General features: G+C 44.7%; 1 protein-coding gene across 3 annotated transcripts in view; it reads right to left on the reverse strand.

Moving 5' to 3' along the window:
* LOC125437117 (rap1 GTPase-activating protein 1-like) overlaps positions 1-14,648 on the reverse strand; it is a 60,204-nt gene that overhangs the window by 31,597 nt on the left and 13,959 nt on the right. For 2 of the 3 annotated variants that reach the window (XM_048504497.1, XM_048504496.1), the window contains exons 2-6: positions 8,880-8,973; positions 6,432-6,467; positions 3,841-3,888; positions 2,694-2,732; positions 1,119-1,310 (exon numbers count right to left, since the gene is read on the reverse strand). In XM_048504497.1, coding sequence (XP_048360454.1) covers positions 1,119-1,310; positions 2,694-2,732; positions 3,841-3,888; positions 6,432-6,449 — 297 coding nt within the window. In that variant the 5' untranslated portion in view covers positions 6,450-6,467; positions 8,880-8,973. The remainder of the gene's footprint in view (positions 1-1,118; positions 1,311-2,693; positions 2,733-3,840; positions 3,889-6,431; positions 6,468-8,879; positions 8,974-14,648) is intronic. The other variant, XM_048504498.1, reaches the window with a different exon arrangement.

Consider the following 14,648-nt stretch of genomic DNA (forward strand, 5'->3'; position numbering starts at 1 on the left):
GTTCGTTACAGCTGTGTGGTACCTGTCACATCAGTCCACTGTGCTCACTAGATTTCAAAAATATGAAATCTATGCTCGCCTTGGTGGCAGATATTAGTTGAGAGCAAAGGAATCTTTATGTGATCAGCTTCATCCAAAGATTTAGGGTGGCATTCTTGACAGCAGTCATAAAATAAACGATTCTCCCAGTTGAAATAATTCTCATGAGGAGGGATGATATATCTGCCTACCAAGGTACTTTCAAGCTATTTGTCATTAATGAGGCACTAATAGCCCCTCATTAATGAAGATTTTTGGTTACTCTGTGGGGAGGTATTTGTAGAAGAACGGAATTAATCCCAAGGGACAGAAGCATGTGAATTAGCAACGCTGTGAATTATAACATTTAAACGTCTTTAATATATTCATTTTTATCATTTTACTGTGTATGCCGACATCAGTATACTGAATATAATTCAGCGTTGATTCTGCTATATTTCAGGTTTGCCTGTCTGTATCCAATCATGCAGTTCCTCCAACATTTCCATTTCTGTAAGAAGACTTTCCAGATTCTTGGGTAGGACATCGGATACCTTACCCACAATGGTGGTAGCAAAAGCGCCATTACATCACCTCTGGGGAAAATCCAGACGTGACAGAGGGTAGCTCTAGGAATTGCCAGAAACTCTAATAGTTTCCTGTGATACCTAGTCCTACCCTCCATCACTTCCAGGTTTTCCCCAGAAATGACATTACACAACACAGCCCCATGAACCCACCTCCAAACCTCCTACTGGTTGTCAGGCAGAGCCTGGCAACACTATGTGAAAGAGAGGGAGACAAATTCTCTCCGTTCTCTCGTCCCTCTACAGCCCCACCCCCCCTTTTTGCTCCACATGCTGTTCCTGAAGGTCCAGCGATCACCTCTCCAAACAAAACTTTGAAGGGCTCAATGGGCTTCAGTAGGAAGGGGAGGTTCCATCCTGCAAATATCTGCAAATGGTTATCTTCGCCACTGCAATTATGATGTTGTTCTTACTATATTTTTGGAAACCCACAAACAGATTTTTAAATGGTGCTAGAAACACAGATAGAAGACGGAAGAAAAATTTGAGGGTTGTAAGCTCTGTAAACTTTACCTTCCCCAGGAAGTGCTTGCGGTACAGCTTAGCTGTCGGATCACACTCCAGCTTCACCTTCCCACCGCAAGGGGAGGGCAGGTCATGCATTTCTGGGCCTGAACTAGGCAGGCTGTGACAGGTCCCTTCAATCCAGTAGCCTCCGAACTGAGGTAAGATAATGAGAGGGTAGGGCCACCCTCTCCGTAACACCTAGGAGGAATGAAAGACAGGCAGTGTGGGGGCTGGCACAAGCCAGGAGTCAAGACCTGCACCACTGGTGAGAACTGGCATCTGTACTGAACCTCAAAATTATCTGAAAAAATAATGTCATGCAGACTTACCCCCAAATCCGAAGACAGCACTGCTGTCTTCTATTTTCAGTGGTTTATATAAAACTTATAAATAAATATTTTAACTTTTTACTTGACACTGACACAGAAAACAAATACATTCCTTGCACCAGGAAAAGTCTTCTTCCTTTGGGGGAAAACACATCCGCTTGTGCTGGAATTCCCACTGTGGTGCCCATTAACAACATTTCTGGTTCCTACCAACCAGGTGGGTCTTTTGCCCAGCAAGGCTTCTCATTGGCAGCTGGCAATTTGATTGATTAGCAGGTTTTTTTAAATGCTGTTTGGGCAGCAGCACAAAGGCCTCTTCCGCACATGCAGAATAATGCACTTTCAATCCACTTTCACAACTGTTTGCACATGAATTTTGCTACTCCACACAGTAAAATCCAGCTGCAAAGTTCATTGAAAGTGGATTGGAAGTGCATTATTCTGCATGTGTGGAAGGGGCCAAAGATCTTCACTGTGTAACTGAAGGTAAGCTTTGGCAGCCATTGTGCAGTAGATGTGCCACAGCTGTGTCCATTAGCAAAACAAATCAACAGGATCCACAACCCATGAAATACCATTCAAGAATTTTGAGGGACACCCACTCAGACTAGCTCCTGATACAGCTGGGAGGGCTTGAGCCAGAGGTACTTGGGAAATTTAACCTGCAGAAATGGGGGGGGGGGTCATAATTGCTCTCTTTATGAATTTGAAGGGCTATCACTTAGGCAGGGAGCAGTTCCTGCTGGCAGAGGACAGGACTCACAATAATGGGTTTAAATTATGGGCACATAGAATCCGACTGGATATTAGGGAACATTTTCACAGTAAGAGTTGTGCAACAGTGGAATCAGCTACCTAAAGAGGTAGTGAGCTTCCCCTCACTGGCAGTCTTTAAGCAGTGGTTGGACAAACACTGAACACTTGTCTCAGATATTTTAGGCCAATCCTGCATTGGGAAGTGAGTTGAACTAGATGGCCTTCATGGCCCCTTTCAACTCTACGATTTTGAGTCTTAGAATACACTTGAACTTAAAGCCAAGTTCAGAGGCGTAGCAAGGGGGGAAAGCGCCTGGTGCACTGGTGCGTAATCCTCCCCGTCCCACCCCAGAATGCTCCCGACCTGCTCCCACTATGCCCTCGCCACACCCCCACAAGGGCATGCGCCCGGTGCATTGTGCACACACACACACACACCCCTGGCCCCCTTGGAGCTAAGCCTCTACAACTCTTGGATGGTTTTGCTGTGGCCCACCTCCTGGATGCTGGGGTATGGAATGTACTCTTCTTCTCTCTGAAATCACAAAAACATAATTTGCAAAGATATATGTGCAAGGAACTAGGAACAATCACATCTCATCACACCCTTTCCAACCGGGACGAACCCTTTAAGAGAATTTTTGAACCCGCTAACAAGACAACGTATGTGACCTCTCAATCTACCCCTCTTTAATTCCATTACTATATAATAGCTAACAGTGGGAGAGAGATATGAGTCACCTTTCCCAGCTTCCAGAAATAATTTTGCTCATTCATTCAAACATAGCCCACATCCAATTTGTCCACCAACGCAGACAACAAATTCCCCTCTCCGAAGTCCCCACACTTTGTCTGTGATCTCTACTTTAAACTTGAAAAGTAATACCCACAGGAAAGAACCATCAAATGTACATTTGCTGCTGCTGAATTTTTTTATTGCTATAATTACTGTGCTCTGTAGTTTAATTTTAGAGAACAAGTTTTGTTACCTGGAACTCATGATGAATGGGGGTTGTAGGTTAATTAAGCGTGCTTGACCAAACCCCCTCCTGTTAAAACCCCGTGGTGACAGCCCCCATACTTGTCCTCATGCTTGCTAGGGCCCTTTTCCTGTCTAATCACTACCATTTGTTGCCAAGGGACATGGATGCACTACGGTGAGACATCACTTCACAGAAAAACTTGCAAGTGATGTAGGCCCCCTCTGCACGTGCAGAATAATGCTCTTTCAATCCACTTTGCAGCTGGATTTTACTGTGCGAAATAGCAAAATCCACTTGCAAACAATTGTAAAAGTGGATTGAAAGTGCATTGTTCTGCATGTGCGGAAGGGGCAGTACAGTTTTTTAAGGAATTGTTAGAAACTCTATGGAAAAGGCACAGAGTTTCCAGCAATTCCTAGAGCTACTCTATGTCATTTCCAGGCTTTCCCAGGAAGGGATGTAATGGTAAACCATGACATTGAGGAATTTTAAAAAAAATTCTCCCACCGCTGCTTGTAGCCGCGATGGCCAAGACGGATGCTAGGGGGAGGTTTCCCACCACAGCTGGAGCCCCAGTAGGGCTTTATCATCAGATGTGATGGTTTGTTCTATATATTTACCATTTTTATCTCTATAAGTCCACAAAAGCTCTGAACTCACCTTGAGTGGAGCTGGAAGTGAACATCTTTGCTCATCCAAACGACTTCTCTAGACACAGAGAAAGCAAAACGGTGAAGCCCCATAGCCTTGTAAGTCTATTTCCTTCCCCCTTCCCTTTACCAAGATCTCTTCCAATACTTTACCAAGGCCACCATTTCAGATTTCGGTGAAAGGAAAACTAGGTTTTCCAAAAAGGCTCACTCTGGGATATATTGAAAAGGCAGTATCGTATAGCAGTTACAGTCACCCTTGGGTCTGGGAGATGCAGGTGCAAATTTCTACCTGTTCCTTGGAAGCTAACTGGAACTTGGGCCAGTCACAAACTCTCAGCCTAACCTACCTCACAGGGTTAGTGTGAAAATAAAGTGGAGGAGAACAGAACGATACAGGGTGTTTTAAATCCCCATTGGGAAGAAAGATGTGGTATAAAGGAAGTAAATAAACATATGCAAAAAATGCAAATATAAGTATGTTAAGACCATTGAGGCTCCTTTCTACATCTCGTTATAAGCTACAGTGTTATCAGGGTGGATTCTACCCTTATCCCACCACTCTTCCAAGCAATGTTTGAATCCTTTCTCCAACTTGAATGATTCTTATGTTGGACAAAGAATCACTTAAATTGGAGGAAGACTCCTTAGGCTGGAAGAAGACTCCTTGGAGGATTCTTGGATCCACCCCGCCATCAATATAGAACCAACACCGATGTTTTAGTTCTCTAAGCAAAGTGATCTGAATCTTGGGTATGCATCCTTAATACATAGGGACCAAAGAATTTTTATAGCAATAGCTACCTACTCATGTGTGGAACCAGTGAACTGGCTGGATATACAGATACTTTTGAGAACTAACAGCATCATGAAATATTGTGGAGAGGGAGAGGGTAATGATCCCTGTTAGGGTTGCTAACCTCCAAGGAGGGGAAGGGAAGGAGTTTGTAAGCCACTTTGAAACTCCTTACAGTTGAGAAAAGCTGGATAAAAATACAAACTCTTCTTCTTCTAAAGGTTAGGGAAGGGCATTTTTTTACATATGTATTGCATCAGAGCTGCGCTACAGTTGTCTTTCGAGCCAGTAGGGGGTGGACTGGCCATTTAACTCACAAGAAAATTTCCCAGTAGGCAACTACCCTAGAGGGCGCCTGATGACCAGGAGCAAGCAGGGTCAAGCCCCAGTAACTCTTCCTGAGCCCCAGGGGCTGCTTGGCCTACAGTGACAGCTTGTACCACCACAAGGGCCTCTCAGCTCACTCCAGGGCACATTCACTTCCCTGTCTGAACACCAGGGAAAGAAAGAAAGAAAGAAAGAAAGAAAGAAAGAAAGAAAGAAAGAAAGAAAGAAAGAAAGAAAGAAAGAAAGAAAGAAAGAAAGAAAGAAAGAAAGAAAGAAAGAAAGAAAGAAAGAAAGAAAGAAAGAAAGAAAGAAAGAAAGAAAGAAAGAAAGAAAGAAAGAAAGAAAGAAAGAAAGAAAGAAAGAAAGAAAGAAAGAAAGAAAGAAAGAAAGAAAGAAAGAAAGAAAGAAAGAAAGAGTTTGCCAGTGTGGTATAGTGATTAAGAGCAGGTGTACTCTAATCTGGAGAACCGAGTTTGAACAGCAGACTCTAACCTGGTGAAATGGATGTGTTCCCGCGCTCCTACCTTCCTGCAGGGTGACCTTGGGCTAGTCACAGTTCTCTCAAAACTCTCTCAGCCCCACCTACCTCACAAACTGTCTGTTGTGGGAGACAAAGGGAAAGGAGTTTATAAGCCCCTTTGAGTCTCCTTGCAGGAGAGAATGGTGGGTTATAAATCCAAGCTCTTTTTCTTCTGATGCCAGTTATCTGGCAATGCTCTCCGACATTACAAACAAAACATGGATCACCAAATATATTTATTTTAGCTTTAGTCTCTGTGACTATTTCTGAGCCAGATGGCAATAGGAGTTTCACCTCCAACTGGGGGAGAATACACATCCATTCCTACACAAGACTTCAAGTTCTTGAATACACATCCATTCCTACACAAGTTCTTCAAGTTCAAGTTGGTGGTGAAATGAATATTAACTAACAAGCAGGATCTCTGTTGTTATTAGATGGCCAATTTGTAAAAAGTGGAAATAGGACAGAGCTTTCAAAAACTCTTTCTAAAGACCAGAGTTGTTGGTAAGGAAGCCCATGAGTAGAATGATAGGATTCCCTTCAGGGATGAGAGGTCTTGCAGTCAATACACATGAAACCCCACAGCAGAAAAAATAGGCACTCTGGCAGCCATTTTAGGGAAAACAATAGGAAGGCTAAAGACACCCCTCCACCGCAGTCTGTACCCACAAGCTGAACTAGCTCCACAAGCTGAACTAGTTCACTGTCAGCTGGGAGGACTCCCAACCCAAATTGCATCCCTCTTATCCTCTCGCTGAGCCCCTATCTAACTGTAGGCTAACATTAAGGTAAGGTTAGTAGAAAGAAATGCAAGACAGGAGGGGAGCTTTTTACATGGCTATGGGAAGAGGCAAACAGGACTGGAACTGCAGGGCAACTGCACGGCAGTTTAATGCACAGAAAGCAATCCACCATCATGAATCAAACTTCAACGGGATAAGCAAACCTGACTTACCTGCATTTTTTCAATCATTTCAAACAAATCCACTGCCTGTGAAAAGCAAGACAAAACAAGAAATCTTACACATGCAGTGATTAGATTTAAAAGATGTGGAGATTTTGGCCATTGTGGGTTTTCTGGGCTGGCCATGCGTTGTGGCCACGGTCTGGTAGTTTTTGCTCCTAACCAGACCACAACTACACAGCCAGTTAATTCCGGTCATGAAAACTTTCAACAATATGATGTGTTTTGTTAATTCCATAATAACTGTAACACTGCACTTCAACATGTCTGCCAACATTTGAATCTGCAAAATTCTTTAACGGCAATGCCCTGACCCACAATGTTGCACAAATAGAAATGACTGAGACTATTACACAAGGTTTAATAATGGCTTCAAAACCCTAAACTCAAAAACAGCACCTACTCAACTTATGCCATTTAAAAAGATGTCATGATCTAAATGTCTTGCATCCTTAATAGAAGCAAAAAAAAAAAATCCAATAGTCAGGATAGTATTTTTTAAAAAATATAGATTCTCCTCATCTGCTGAACTGAAAAGTTTCCACACAGATCTGGAAAACGTCCTATCTAAAAGACAATGATAGGATTGTTAGTCTCCAAGTCACAGCTACAGATCTCCTGGAATTACAACTGGTCTACGGGTTATAGAGATCAGTTTCCCTTTAGAAAATGGCTGCTTTGGATTATGGACTCTACGGCATTATACCTCACGGGGTTCCTTCCCAGCCCCAAACCCTGCCCTCCCTTGGCTTTATCCTCAAAATTTTCAGGAATTTTCCATCCCAGACCTGGCAACCCTAGGCTACCCAAATGCCCAATTTTCCTTACCTAAAATGGTCCTTGAGGGCTATATTTGACCCATTGGGGAAAACTTACATTCCACCTTAAGATATTTGCGTGATTCTTCAATGGGCCAAAAAGTGACCCCTTGAGGCCATTTCAGGTTGCAAAAATAGGGCAGGGCAAAGGCTGAAGTCCTACCCCACATGCTTCAATCCCAATCAAAACCCAAGTATGGGAATCAGGGGGAACCCACCACTCATTTGTGGCTATAATACAGAGTCAGAAGCCCAGATCCCAACTGTGAACTCTGAAACGTGGGACTTGGGCCTAGCTCAACTGGGCCATCCAGATAGGGGTCTATGTACACATGGGATCAGAATTCTGTGAGTATCTCTATATGAATGGGAAAAAATCACAGCAGTATAATCTATATGACATTTCCTCATCTCATTTCATCCGTACCAAGAACCCACTTTGAGAAAAAAACAAACTGAAAGTCAAGCAATCAAGAAGAGGAAACTTAGTCACCACCAAGCAGCCAACTGGTTACAGCTTTTTAAATATTCTTTTTAAAGAGTCTTGGATCTCTGCACTCTGCTGGAATGAAGTTTGCCATATACCAGCAGTGAATGAAACAGCAGCCTCATCGACATGAATACAAAGAGGCAGAAAAAACGTTTGTTGGTCTGGCGGGAGGGAATGCTGCTCAAGAGTAGAGCATACACTTTGTATGCAAACGATCTCATGTTCAGCCCCAGGCATCACCAGGTCATATTAGCTCATGGTGGGAGCAGAGCCAAGAAAGACCTTGGCTCGAGTCCTTAGAGGAAAGTAGATGACACTTGGCTAGACAGACCACTGTTCGTACTTGGCATAGAGCAGTGGTGCGTGCTGGTAATGAGTAATTATTTTCATCTGGGTTGAACTACAGCATAAACCTGAGGGACAGACTAAATGTCCTGGTTTTTAAAGGCTCAGGTTCCCCACAGTCACACGGTAGCTGAAAGGAATGACTTTTTAAAAAAGAAAGCCAAAATTGGGTGGGGGAATCCCACCTTCTCCCCAAGCCATTTTCCTACACAGAAACAGTAGTAGGCTATTATTTCCCTGGTTTGGCTGCTTCATGTACACAGAATACTCCACATGGAAAAGCAGCATTTGAGGGGAGGAAAATCCCCTCCCCCAGCACTATGTATGTCCAGGTAAATAGCTTGAGGGGAAGGCAACGGCCCTTCCTCCCCTGACAGAGACTCGGGGCTCTCTTTTTCTTAGAAACCCAGTCCCACAGATTCGTGTGGCTGCAGAGAGCCCGAATTGGGTTTGGGGAATCTAGACCCAACTCTTAAACAACTCAAATGTGTTGTTTGGCTCATACCCTTCGATATAAACAAGAGATACTGAATGGTTACATGTACTGGCATGCAGGCCCAGCACATAGAATGCAGGATGACTAAAACACAGCTGTAACCTTCCCTGACCAATTGGTAAGACATCCTGGAGGAAACACGTACAGCTGCCACTCTGGTGCATACACACACGTGCATAACATTGAGCCACATAACCTCCGATTCAAGCACATATCACTAGTCTCACAGTGAACTTGCCACAGCCACATCCCCACTACTAGTCATCCAATGAGAAACTGGGGTGCCTTACCTTGTTTGGAACAGCTGAGTGGATGACAGCTGGAGAGTCCTGGACCGGTGAGTCTAGGAGGTCACCAATGCAGTGTTCTGCCTCATCAGTCTTCCTGCATCAAAGGGAAGCCATCCCAGTTAGATTAATACACCCTTGAAATAGCAGGTTCATCTCCTTTCCATTCACATAGCCCTTTCGACCTTCCCAGATGCTGATATCTTTGACACCATTGGAAGAACTAGCAAAGATCCAAGACATCGCTTTTTACCATTGATGGAGAGAATTTTCACTTTCTTTCCAAGAAGATCCTGATGGCACGAGGAAGGCCCACAGACAGGGCTCCCAGTTGCCTGGTAATGATAACCAATTGCCCACCAATTCACACTACTGCCCACAGACACTCAGTTGGCCAGTGGATGGAAGTGGGCCAGTGGAATTGGGGGAGCGGTGTGAGCCCGCTGCATGATGACATGACTTCTAGATTGATGTAGAAGCACTGGCATCATGCCAAGGGGACACTCTAGGACTCTCTCCCAAAATTCTATGGAAACCATAGAGTTTGGGGGCAGGTTCTAAACTCTTTCCCAAACCTGCCTCTGTAAAGCTCCCACCAATTCAGACCTGGCAACCCAACCCATAGAGAACAAGACCATATCTTTCTGTGACTATGCATGAAAAGTTGGAAAGACCTGTTGGAAAGGCCACACTTACATACTGCAGTTTGAATCCAGATAATAAGATCTGCTAATGGAAAGTGTTTCCTCTGCCCACTGGACACCACATGGAGGTTGGTAACACAACCCAAAAGCCAATTCCAAGATACCTCAGGTCATATTTTCTTCCACATATCTAATATTGCGAGGTTTGGGTTTTAAAAATGCTATCTCCCTAAGGACAAGCTCAGTGAGTAGCATATGGAGCCTTTGTGGAAAGGCGAAGTAAAAACTGTAACAGGACTAGCTCTGAAGACTATTGGTTTTTCAAACCTACACGTTACAGAGTTATATAACAGAATGTATTTTTATTGGTTAAACCAATACTGTAATAGTTGGCAACCTTACATTGAATAATAAATATACACAATGTTTCTAAGGCACCAAGCATCTGAATCACTTCACATACATTATATAATGTTATCTTTTATTGCGGATGTTGGGCCAGAGCAAGTTTGGATGTGACCAAACTTCACACTGGCGGACAGGAACATTAGCCATGACCGAGGCACTCCCTCTTCCCAGTGAACCCTGGGAAATCATAGAATCATAGAGTTGGAAGAGGCCATGAGGGCCATCAAGTCCAAGCCTCTGCCATGCAGGAACACACAGTCACATCCTGTAGTTCAGGATGGGAGGATACTAGGAATCTATAACAGAGAATGTTCAGTGCCTTGCCAAAACTACCATTCCCAGAATTACGGGGTTGGATTCTGAGGACCACTGCACCCGCAGAATAGAATTTCCTCTCTTCTCCCTTCCTGCTGGTCTCCTCAAAATGAGTGGGTACAGTGATGTCTGCAGTACAGCATGGGATGCAGTGTGGGGGTCTGCAATGGAAGGAGCAAGTCAGAAGAAATCTAGCAACAGTGGATGGTTCCTTCTGCTAGTACAAGAAGCCATTAGGAGACATCTCCTTACACAGGATCCTGGACAACTGTGTGGTTCTCATTGGGATTGCGACAGAGCGATTTGCAACACAGTGTGTTTTTATGGTCTGAAATTTTTCCTATATTTAAATATATGTAATATATTTAATCACAATTAGCTTCATGCTCAAGAAACCCTCTCAACTGAACATCTACATTCCATGGGATGCATTTCTTTTTTTTGCCATCAAGTCACACCTGATTTATGGTGACCCCACTGAGGTTTCCAAGGCAAGAGACAACCAGAGGTGGTGGTTTGCCATCACCTGCTCCTGCCTAGCGATCCTGGACTTCCTTGCTAGTGTCCCATCCAATACTGCCCAAGGCCAACCCTGTTAGCTTAGGCTATGCAAATAGCATCCTCCTTTAAATGCTAGAATGCATTCTTAATCCTGCCATTCCTGTATTTTGAACAGCCTCTCTTGCAATTCAAAGCACAGATCTCTGGAGTAGACAGTTGTAATTGTTCTACTTCAAAACCTTGTAAACAAAAAGGGAAAATTCAACCATCCCCAACCTAAAACTGCATGGGATATAAAATACAACAGGAAGAAGGTAAAGGGGAGAGGAAGGAGAAGGATCCATAAGTTTACCTGATGCATTTTAGGGGAAATCATTCTGCAGGAAACAATCCAGGGCACTCCCCAAGCCAGCCCACAATGTTTGGGAAAGCCCTCACTGTCCTGGTGGAGGAGGGAGAGAGTCACCCCCCCACTCCCAGAAGACCTACAGAAGTCCAGGTCCACATTTCCCAGGAACAGTCTGTAAACCTGTAATGCTGCACAAAAGACACGCAGCAGAGAAACACTGGGCTAGTCCAGATACATACCCTCCATAGGCTCCAAAGGTGAAACTACGCTTCCGGGAAAACATCCTCTACTGCTGCAGCCTCTTTTGGCCCGCTATGGGTTCTCCAGCCTTCTATAAACAAGCTTCTTTCCTTAGTGGGCAGGCACAAAGGTATCCCGTCTTGGAAAGGGCACAAGCTCTGTCCCCACCCCCCAGTTTCCCCACCCAAAATCTTAGCCTGTGTCTTCCTTTACTTTTCCAAGACATGCTTCAAATGAGAAAAAGAGCAACGGTGCACAGTTAGGGCTTCGCCGACACCGCGCAGGGCAGGAAACTCCTGGTGAGACACTGTAGGATACCAGGAGTGCCAGAGAACAGCCAAGGAAAAGTGCAAGAGAGAGTCTTGCAGAGAGGAATGAATCAGCAGATATAAAAAGAGACCAGAAAGAGAAATGCAAGAAAAACTGGGAAGATGGTATAGTTTCAACAGAGGGAATTTAGGTCTTGGACAAGAACCCTTTGCAGGAGAATATATAGTGCCATCAAAAGACAGGCTGCTTTACACAAGAGCAAGTCAGAGAAAAAGGTTCTGGCCCCAAGGAGTTTATAATCACCATATTGATAATGAGAAAGGCAGCAAAGGGAAAGAAGGAAAAGACGAGGGCAGGGAAAACATAATGGGAATTCAGCTGCTTCATTTACTTAGGAAGTGGTTTCAACTGGAGATGAGGATTAAGGGATCATCACCACAAGAGAGAAGCATGTGAAATACTAAACGCCACAGATGCTCCCAGAATGCCTACAATAAGGACATGGAAGCCAAAACCTCTACCGGCAATCCCTTCTTACCCCCTCCCATCTCCAGCAATGATAGAAATTCACTGCCCATAGAGATTCAATCTTGGCATCAGTGGAATATCTGTCTGGGGATGCGGGGGTATCCCTTGTACCCGGGCACCACTAATCTGGCACGTGGGGGCACAAAATTGGCCCCCCATGTGACTAGATCCAGCGTGAAGATGACGAGGCAGCAGGAAGTCCTGATGCTTCGTTGTCTTCGGGCTCCCTCAGCCCCGCCCATATCATCATCGACGTGGGCGGGATCAAGGACACCCGAGGACACCGCCCCCACACCCTTCCCCAGGCTCGCAAGAGACTGCCGTCCTCTGTCCTCCAAGAGGTGCTTTTTATAAACGCTGAGGCCCCATTCCCCTGAGCCATGCCCCCGACCTCAATGTTTATAAAAGCACCTCTTGGAGGACGGAGGTCTCTTCTGCTCTCCCCACAGGGGAGGGCAGAAACTGGCCTGCCGGCTGCCGGGCTCCAGGAGCCCAGCGAAGGGGTGCGGCGTGGGGGCGGAGCCCCGCCCCAGGTGCAGTGGGGGGGTGCCCAGATACAATTTGTCTCCAGGTACCATTTCCCCCCAATATGCCTCTGCTTGGCATTAATTGATAGATCAGTCCTCCATGAATTGATGTAATCCCCCTTAAAGCCATCTACGTCAAACCTCCAGTGAAGTTCTTCTTGGGTCTCAGTTTAGGTATTTGAAAGCAAAAGCCCCTTAGAGTAACATTTTCCTTTAGCTTGCTACAAAAAGCAGCCACCTGATTCAGCTTGATTTTATTGCTATTAGTTGCAGGGTATTGCAAAAATTAAAACTGAGCAAGAAGAACAACCAAATCAATCATAGCTCACACCAATATTGTCAGTACAAATCAAACATACTTACGTTTGTTAGGGATACTGAGCGGAGAGAGACCGGAGTACAAAAATATATTTCTGGGCCTGTTTTACTGTGAGTTCAATTTTGGTTCTCTGGCATTGGAAACAAGGCTGAACAAGCAATCCTTGAGTTCCAGCTGCAATTAATGTATAATGCATAATATTAAATTACTCCTCTTGTTCCTCCCATTTAATCAAAACAAGTTTGGAACATCCAAGTGAAAAAAACATACCAGGTTGAATCCAACCACCATTTTTGCTAGTGAAGAAGAGGAGAGAGTCCCCTTCAACATCTAAAAAAAAGCTAGGCTGGGGATCATGGGACCTATATGAACATAATCCGTGGGAGATGGAGCTATAATAAAGAAAGGCAAAAGATATCAAGAAAGACCCCCTCACAACCAGGTTGGCCAACCTCCAGGTGGGGCCTGGAGATCTCCCAGAATTACAACTGATCTCCAGACAACAGAGATCCATTCCCCTGGAGAAAGTGGGGAGCCATAGGGGAGGTAAACGGGATGGGCCTGACATAGCTATGCTGGCGAATATAATGCTTTGCTGGTTCTAATGTACTCAGTTCTGACATATAAGTCAACAACATTTCTATGCTTGCAATCAATAAACAAGAATTCTGCTTTCGAAGCACTGATACGTTTATAGGGGTTGTGACAGCTTTGGAGGGTGAATTCAACAACATAATATTCACTGAACTCCCTGGACATCCCAGACCCTCCCTTTCCCAGGCAACACACCCAAAATCTCCAGAAATTTTCCAATTCAGAGCTGGTCACTCTATCTACAACCTCAGTTCACAAACACCCTAAGCGCACGGGACAAGTTGCCATCTGCCAAGATGCTTGAAGGGACAGTTTTGGAAGCAAACTGCAGTCTAAGCCTCAAGCCAATATGAGTCAAGCAGGAAAAAAATTCCTATGAGAAACCTTACAATGATGAGACCCCTGAGGAAGCCATGAATTTTGAATCATAGCCAAAGTCAGATTAAATGTCAATGCCATTGAGTTCAGCTGGAAACCCAGATTTTGCTCTGTCCTTCAACTCGCCTTTGTCCAAAACAGATTCCTATGAAAATCTAGTGCTTACTGGAAGAGGTCCATGGGGGAAGATTGAGTGTCCTGCGAGACATTTCTTCAGAAATCTACAACCCTCAAAAGCAAAATATTTTAAGCATGTCACTTATATGTAGTATGATGATTGCCTTACTTGTACCTACCAATCTCAGCCCTAAATCATGCTGGAGGAAGACTTGGAAGTAAATATGTTCATTTTATTTACTTCATTTATAGCCTGCCTTTCTCCCACCTTCTAAACCAAATACATTTCACCAAAAAAGAAAAGAAAAGATTACTCTAGACCAGGGGTTGGCAACCTTTACCACCCAAAGAGCCATTTGGACCCGTTTTCCACAGCCCTGAAGATCTACCAAGCCAGTTTGGCCCCTGCACTCACCTTTCCTTCCAGCGCTGGGAGACAGAGGCGCCGGGCAGGGAAACTCCCTCTGTCCGACTGAGCAGGCAGTCGCCTGCTCCATGGGGCAGAGGGGGGATGGCAGCTGCAGCCTGCCCAGTGCCGCCACCTCTTGCACTGCAGGAGGCAGGGGTGCCAGGCAGGGAAAC

The sequence above is a fragment of the Sphaerodactylus townsendi genome, linkage group LG07 (genome assembly GCF_021028975.2).
Source record: "Sphaerodactylus townsendi isolate TG3544 linkage group LG07, MPM_Stown_v2.3, whole genome shotgun sequence".
Classification (NCBI taxonomy): Eukaryota; Metazoa; Chordata; class Lepidosauria; order Squamata; family Sphaerodactylidae; genus Sphaerodactylus; species Sphaerodactylus townsendi.